The sequence below is a fragment of the Sinocyclocheilus anshuiensis genome, unplaced genomic scaffold (assembly GCF_001515605.1).
Source record: "Sinocyclocheilus anshuiensis isolate Anshui unplaced genomic scaffold, SAMN03320099.WGS_v1.1 scaffold287, whole genome shotgun sequence".
Taxonomy (NCBI): domain Eukaryota; kingdom Metazoa; phylum Chordata; class Actinopteri; order Cypriniformes; family Cyprinidae; genus Sinocyclocheilus; species Sinocyclocheilus anshuiensis.
The window spans coordinates 797,553-806,188 of NW_015552557.1; the positions used below are offsets into that span (position 1 = coordinate 797,553).

The 8,636-nt window shown below is 38.4% G+C and overlaps 2 protein-coding genes across 4 annotated transcripts in view; one reads left to right on the top strand and one right to left on the bottom strand.

The window, feature by feature from the left end:
* Window positions 1–3,687, bottom strand: part of LOC107664632 (TBC1 domain family member 12-like) — a 27,637-nt gene extending 23,950 nt beyond the window's left edge. For all 3 annotated transcript variants that reach the window (XM_016455248.1, XM_016455247.1, XM_016455249.1), the window contains exons 1-2: window positions 3,296–3,687; window positions 797–1,673 (exon numbers count right to left, since the gene is read on the bottom strand). In XM_016455248.1, the coding sequence (XP_016310734.1) occupies window positions 797–1,673; window positions 3,296–3,299 (881 nt within the window). In that variant the 5' untranslated portion in view covers window positions 3,300–3,687. The remainder of the gene's footprint in view (window positions 1–796; window positions 1,674–3,295) is intronic.
* Window positions 3,688–4,708: 1,021 nt separating this feature from the next.
* LOC107664618 (D(5)-like dopamine receptor) lies at window positions 4,709–6,013 on the top strand. The gene has a single exon (XM_016455233.1). The coding sequence runs from the start codon at window positions 4,709–4,711 to the stop codon at window positions 6,011–6,013; it is 1,305 nt and encodes a 434-aa protein (XP_016310719.1).
* The last annotated feature ends 2,623 nt before the right edge of the window (window positions 6,014–8,636 follow it).

Below are 8,636 nucleotides of genomic sequence, written 5' to 3' on the forward strand. Positions count from 1 at the left end.
CTATACATGGCGGCGCCCGTCACCCGGTATAGATCAACTAACACGATCGACATAAAAGTGTTTAAACTACCAAATAGAATTACTTGCACGTATTTCAGAATCGGAATATCAGATATTTCATAATATCAGTACCCAGTTTATTTGGATCAGCTGGCTCCACTGAATCACAACCTGTATGATAAATGATGTTTACAGATGTTTATATTTTCTATCGAGTGTTCAAAATACGCAACTATGGCAATAGGCGTATCGTTTACGACATGCGCTCTACGCAGTAGACCAATCACGATAGACTGGGCAATCTGACCAATCAGAGCAGAGTAGGCTCAGGGAAAGGAGGGGTTTAGAGAGACTCAATCTTAGAACTGCTTTGAACAAATCGTTTGAGAATCATTGGAAAATGAGGTGATATAAAATGTATATTTTGAGAAAACTAAAGCGTTTTTTGATCTTGCATGCATGTAAACCTATTGTAGGAGACTCCCAAAACAATATTAGGAATCTTAAAAATGGCATAATAGAGGCACTATTAAGATGTGTATTCATGGTGTAAAGAAAAAGTTATCACTTTTTAACTTGTTGATATATCAAGTTGTATAAACCATATACAATGACATTAATACATGGGCATGCGATTTTTTTTGTTTTTTTATCATAAACTCTCTTGTCATTAACTCCTACATCATCTAATTTTCTTTCTGATAGCCACAATATAATATGTACCTGTGAATTGTGTTTCTCATATTTAGCTAAAGCAATATTTTTTATAAAGCAAAATTGTATAGCATGATAATACCTGTTGAAGATCTCAGAGATGCCGTGTTTCCTTTGACTGAGAGTCAGATCTGCGACAGCAACACTTAACACACCAGGGATGTTGTCTGGAGCGCTCTGACGCCGACTGATCTCATAAGTGTTCCTGGGTTTCAGACTCACGTCCGTGAAGATCGAGTCATCAGGTCTATCTGATGTGGAAAAGGTCTCGTCATCATCCGGACTGAGACGAGCAGAGTCAGTGTTGAGGAAAGTGCTAGAGGAAAACGTCCTGAGAGAGTGTTTCGGAGTTGACGGACTGGCTGAAGAGTTCCTATCCAAAGATGGGTCGCCTTCAGAACAACTTCTGGTGTCATTAAACACTGCATTTTGGGCATTTAAACAGTCTTCCGAGCTGGTGGTTCTGTCTACAGCTGCATCTTGGGGTGGTAGCACAGAAGAAATAGCATCCAAAGCACCACCTCTAGAGCCTGCTGAGAGCTCTCCATTTGCAATCACATGATCACCCTCTGAATTCAAGTAGCTTCCTGCAGGAAGAGATGAGTTAGGATTGTCCCACTCAGTCAATTTATGTGCACTGTGGCCTCCATGTCCATTTGGGAGCTTAGTGCCACATGGCTGGGTATTGGTCTTATCACATGACTCTGGAACCTCGTGGTCCTGGATGCTCTGCAATTGGCCTTTCTCTCCCTGCGATGTTCCAGTATGGGAGAACATGCCTTGCATTATGCTCTCCTGCCTGTCTATAACATCTGCGATGCGTGGAGGTGGTATGCCTTCCTCGGCACCCCTGCCTCCAGAGGAAGATGACTCCACCATCAGCTTCACAGGTGAAACTACAGAATGCCCACAATGCTCGGAGATGACACTGCTCTTCTGGACCCCACTGGGAGGATAACCTAAAAATAAACCAATCTGAAAAGGGTGCTTTGAAAATATACATAGTGAAATATTTTGCTACCTACTGTAGAAGACAGCACTTTAGGGTATGACAGACATGTTTGAAACATTCGATTCAGTGTTTTGGGTCATCGTTTGGAATGTTTTATTCACTATTTTAGGCATTAAAGATCATAGATGTTTTGGGACATTTGAGTCAGTATTTTGGGGCATGACAGAACATTCAATTCAAGCACTGATTCAGTATTTTAAGCATCACTGGACTTGTTCAATTCAGAGTTTTTGAACATCAGAATGTCTGAAATATTCTATTCGGTATTTTGGGCATCATAATTGCGTTTGTAACGTTTGAATTGAACATTTGATTCAGCAGCTTAGATGGGCATCAGAATAATGTTTTTAACGTTTGATTTGGTAATTTGTTGAATCATTAATTCCATTTGGAACGTTAAATTGGAACATCTAATTCAGATTTTTTTTTACATCATGATAGAGTTTGGAATGTTTCATTTTAAAAATGAGCTTTGCTGAACTTCATAATCACATTTAAAATGTTCAGTGCAGTATTTTGGATGATAGAGCATCCCATCTGAGCATTTGATTCAGCATTTTTAGGCCTTGTTGAACTCTAATATTCAGTTGAGTTTTTTTTAACATCGTAATGTTTAGAATATTCAGTATTCAGTATCCTGATTCAAACATTCGATTCAGCTTAGCTGAGCATCAGAATTAAGTTTGAAAAGTTCAACTCCGTAATTTGTTACATCATAATTCTATTTGGAACACTGAATTGGAACATCTGATTCAACTTTTTTGAACAACATGCATACTTTCAGAAAGTTCGCTTCAGTAAAATCGCAAATGCGAGTATGCGAATCAGTACTTTGGCCATTATTGTACTCGAACGCTCAAATTAAATTTTATGAACAACTTCATAACGTTTGAAATATTCTATAAATCATTTTGGGCATCATAATCATGTTTGTAACGTTTGATTCGAATTTTTGATTCCGCAGCCTAGCTGAGCATCAAGAATTACGTTTGGAAAATATAATTCAACATTTTGTTGCATTTATTCATTTATAACGTTGAATTGGTACATCCAATTCAGATTTTATGGAACACCATAAAAGCATTTTTTTATTGGAACATTTAATTCAGCTTTGTTAAACATTATAATCACGTTTAGAATGATCTATTTAGTAATTTAGGGAGTGACAGAACATTACATCCAAGCTTTCGATTCAGCATTTTAGGGGATCACTGGACTCGAATGTTCACTGAGGGTTTTTTTTTTTTTAACATCATAACTTTAAGAATATTCTATTGAGTTTTTTGGCATCATAACCGCGTTTGGAACATTACCAAATATTCGATTTTGTAGCGTTTGAATCGAACATTCGATTCAGCTTTAGATGAAATGAGCATCAAGTTCGGAACGTTTGATTCAGCATTTTGAGGCATGACAGGCGCGTCTGGATAAAAATTCAATTCAGAACATTCAACGCGTGTAAAAAGCCTATAAATGCTGTCTAAGTAGCCAGCTCAAAGTTTGAGACACAGATTATGCATTACTGTCAAAACGCATTATAATATATCAGCAAGTGCATCCTGTACATACCCATCGGCCGCAGCCCAATTCCTGAGAGCGGCACAAATGACCTCTACTGTATTCCTCTTTTAAATTATCCAGTGAAGACTGTTGCTATCTCTCATATGATGGAAACATGTATGTTCAGGCTCATCCTCAGTCTTTCCCATCTCGTTCAAAATCCTCTTGTGGTTTGACAGCCGAAGCGCTGCAGTTCAGTGTTGTACTCCGCTCTTCTTTTCATCATGACACCTATTCAGACCGTCCTCCAACATTTTAACAGGGTAAATATTAAGAGTACGCAAATATCGTGAGTTAACAGACATGGCCGTTAAAACATCAACGCTTTCCCGTCTCAGACCGGCAGCTGACCGTATCCTGACCGTGATCCGAAGCCATCTTGAAATTCCAGTGACGTCATTCGACGCTATACTGACAGGAGAATCCACGCGCCCCCTGCTGGACATATTCAACAACATGCATTTAGATGACGCAGGCTGCACATAGAAATAATGTACTGTACAGAGACACAGTAGACACGCACAGATCAAATGATTGCACAACTGCAGAATTATTTGCTAATCTCACATTAAATTGTGCTTCACAACTTTAAATTTCACATACAAATACATCTGTTCACAGCAGGTCGAAACTAGTCATTTTTCATTTACCACAAAAAAAAAAAAATTATAAAAAAACAATTTTTTTACACACACACACAGATATATATATATATGAAAAACATTTACTGCAACATATTGTTTATGCAAAAAGCTATTGTGAAACACAACATAACTTGTAAAAGCTAAAATACACAAATTAACTATTATAACTATTATGAACTATATAAAACGTGTGACAGCTTGCTTGACATTTAGAAAATCTACTTTCACTTGATGTATCCTAATGTGATTTCATTGTGTTCATTTGTTCACACTACAACTACAAAAATACAATGATCAATTTGAGTTTGGAGCACAGAATTTTAGATTGATCTATAGATAGATAGATTTATTCATTTGGCAGATGCTTTTATCCAAAGCGACTTATAGTTGAGGAATAACTACAACAAGCCATTTTCCATAAGATTAGATAGATAGATAGATAGATAGATAGATAGATAGATAGAACCATGTTGTAATTGAGGTAGAGATGCTTTCTATTTATTTTAGACTTTTCTTTAACTCAGTGAGCGCACTCACTCTCGGTTATGTCGTACTCCTCTCTCTCTCTCTCTCTGTGGCAGACTCAACATTTTCAGCAGAGAGAGCGCTGCCCCTTTATTCCCTCTTACGCGCTGCTATTCAGCAGGAGCACGGTGGCACTGTGCAGAAAGAAGACATCGAGACCTTTCGGAAAAGAGCTTCACTGGAAAACGGAGAAACTGTGACGTGAGGAGCCACTTGAATATGATCTATCAGATCTGGGTCCAGAGGAAGCCCCATGGAGAGCGATGGTGCTGAAAGGGACAGCTCCGGTGTGGGTGTCCGCGCGCTGACGGGCTGCGCTCTCTGCGCGCTCATCCTCTCCACGCTGCTGGGGAACACGCTGGTGTGCGCCGCCGTCATCAAATTCAGACACCTCCGATCCAAAGTCACTAATTTCTTCGTCATATCCCTAGCAGTTTCGGATCTCTTCGTGGCTGTTCTGGTCATGCCGTGGAAGGCTGTCTCTGAGGTGGCCGGCTGTTGGCTCTTCGGGAGCTTTTGTGACACTTGGATAGCTTTTGATATCATGTGCTCAACGGCGTCTATACTCAACCTGTGCATCATCAGTTTGGACAGATACTGGGCCATCTCAAGCCCGTTCCGTTACGAGCGTAAAATGACCCAGAGGATAGCGTTTATAATGATCGGGATGGCGTGGACACTTTCCGTCCTGATCTCTTTCATTCCGGTCAGACTGAACTGGCACAGGGCTGAGGGTCATAACGCGCCCTTAAACCTCACTTTCAGTTCGGAGGACTGCACTGCGACTTTAAACAGGACTTATGCTATTGCATCTTCACTTATAAGCTTTTACATCCCTGTTATAATCATGATAGGAACATATACGCGGATCTACCGAATCGCGCAAACGCAGATCCGGAGGATCTCCACTTTGGAGAGGGCGGCCGGGCACATGCACGACTGCGCGAGCGAGCAGTCGCTGAAAACCACGTTTAAGAAAGAAACTAAGGTGTTAAAAACGCTTTCCATCATCATGGGGGTGTTTGTGTTCTGCTGGCTGCCCTTTTTCGTCCTCAACTGCATCGTGCCGTTCTGTGACCTGGACACTCTTGGAGACTCTCTGTGCGTGAGCAGCACCACTTTTAACATCTTCGTGTGGTTCGGATGGGCCAATTCATCGCTCAACCCGGTCATCTACGCGTTCAACGCGGATTTCCGCAAAGCCTTCACCACTATTCTGGGTTGCAATCGACTCTGCGCATCTTCTGCTGTGGAGACAGTGAACTTCACCAACGAGCTGGTGTCCTACCATCACGACACCACTCAGCTCCACAAGGACGCGCAAGGCGCTTCCAACCCCCAGTGCCTGGTTCTGGTCCCCGGTCATGGCGAGCACGTGGACTTACCTTTTGACAAGGTCTCGGTCGTGTCCGGTTCGTCTCGTATCCAGCGGAACGTGCTGCTGCCCGCCCTAGAGCAGCAGGAGGGAGAGATGGAGATTTCCCTGGACCTGATGCCCTTCACCTCCACAACACTGAGCGACTGCTGCGGGATTCCAGGTCAAATTGAGGAGTGTTGACCTCATTTAATTTCATACGAACCTTTTTATAGCATCAGAATTAATATGCATAGGACATGACCTTATTTTATTTTCGTATACCACTCAAAAAATATTTAGGCCTAAATTTAAGAAATAAGCATTTGAATCGCATATAAAATCCCTATCCATTTGGACTACACAGTTTGAACATGAACATGAACTAATAAATGTAACTAATGTAATTAATGAAACAGGTGGTCTAAGACTTATTTCAGTCCAAAGCTTATTATTAACTATTTGCTTCCATTTGATTTTATTTAAATATTCATATTTTAATGTATGTGTTGAAATTGCTTCAGCATCATAGCATCATAGAATCAGTTTAATTTAAACATTTAAAATATATGAGCATGTTTAAAATATGGTGGAAATTACTGAGTTAGTCAACATATATGAGATTGCAAGAAATTATTGATTATACACAGAGGCGGACAGTAACTAAGTACATTTACTTGAGTATTGTACTTAACCTGACGATCATGTTCAAAAGCTTCATTGTTTGAGAAAGATCCAAAACATCTTATGCTTCAACGAAAGCAAGAACATCTCACCGTCTGTAAGGAGTCACATCATCAGTGTCACACATTTGATTTTCTTATTTGACCTTACGTGACCTAGAAATAGAGCAGAACCAATGTTTCAGTATTTCTTATCCATTTTCCAAAAAAAAAAAAAAAAGTTTATTTCAAGGTTTTTTTATTAGATTTTGAATGCAAGATTTTGAATGTGCATGGTCTCAGAATTTTGGAGCCCAACTGAAGGCGACATAAACATGTTGCTTTATATTTCCAGACACTGCTGGTTATCCTACTTTAGGTGTACAGCTGGTGTCACAATGTATTATGAATATGCTTTAGAAGTAAGATAATAAGAAATGTTATTCCCCAAATACACACAAGAGCCATATCATTACATACTGACCTGAAAAAGAACAGTTAATAAAAATGTCAATCTGTGCCTCTTTGAGATAAAACAACACAAGATGAGCTTATAAGTCATTTCACAACATTGTCTGAAAATAACTGACCACAATATTCTGTTATTCATGTTTTTGAAACAGATCACATCCAATACTGTATCATCATAATGCTGTGTACTGCACACAACTGCTATAAATACTATTATAAAACCCTTATCAGAAAATGCATTTCTGCCATATTAAAAGATTTGATAAAACAAAACGGGGAAAAAAAGCTTTGAGTGGGTCTTTGTTGTGTTTAGATGCAAATCTGAAGAGGCTTGTTAGAGATAATTGCTCACTTAATTACCACAGTTATTAAGAGATGAAGTATGCTGTAATAGGTGCCACTTGGGAGCAAAAAAGAAGATAAAGGACATTTCAAGCCTCTAATCAATGAAACCTGCATACACACACACACACACACACCCTCCAAGTTTAAAACACATTCAGTTAATTATTGAAATCATATACCTGTTTCTCAGAATAATTTGAAACTGATATTTTAGGGTAAACCACTTTCATACAGTCGGAATACATTTAGGCCTACATATTTTCTGAGTCCTTATCAATCTCAGTAATCACAAAAAGTGAAATTTCAATTAGAATATTTTATTGAAGTAATCTTTATTAATTTTCAAAGAAATTGAAAGTTGGGCTCCAAAAGTGTGAAACCATAGTGAAATGCAAAATTAGAATTTTATAAGAAATAATATTTATCCACATAACAAATTGAATAAAAGGTTGAATGGAAAAAATTATTGTGAAAACCTGACGATCATGTTCAAAAGCTTCATTGTTTGAGAAAGATCCAAAACATCTTATGCTTCAACGAAAGCAAGAACATCTCACCGTCTGTAAGGAGTCACATCATCAGTGTCACACATTTGATTTTCTTATTTGACCTTACGTGACCTAGAAATAGAGCAGAACCAATGTTTCAGTATTTCTTATCCATTTTCCAAAAAAAAAAAAAAAAGTTTATTTCAAGGTTTTTTTATTAGATTTTGAATGCAAGATTTTGAATGTGCATGGTCTCAGAATTTTGGAGCCCAACTGAAGGCGACATAAACATGTTGCTTTATATTTCCAGACACTGCTGGTTATCCTACTTTAGGTGTACAGCTGGTGTCACAATGTATTATGAATATGCTTTAGAAGTAAGATAATAAGAAATGTTATTCCCCAAATACACACAAGAGCCATATCATTACATACTGACCTGAAAAAGAACAGTTAATAAAAATGTCAATCTGTGCCTCTTTGAGATAAAACAACACAAGATGAGCTTATAAGTCATTTCACAACATTGTCTGAAAATAACTGACCACAATATTCTGTTATTCATGTTTTTGAAACAGATCACATCCAATACTGTATCATCATAATGCTGTGTACTGCACACAACTGCTATAAATACTATTATAAAACCCTTATCAGAAAATGCATTTCTGCCATATTAAAAGATTTGATAAAACAAAACGGGGAAAAAAAGCTTTGAGTGGGTCTTTGTTGTGTTTAGATGCAAATCTGAAGAGGCTTGTTAGAGATAATTGCTCACTTAATTACCACAGTTATTAAGAGATGAAGTATGCTGTAATAGGTGCCACTTGGGAGCAAAAAAGAAGATAAAGGACATTTCAA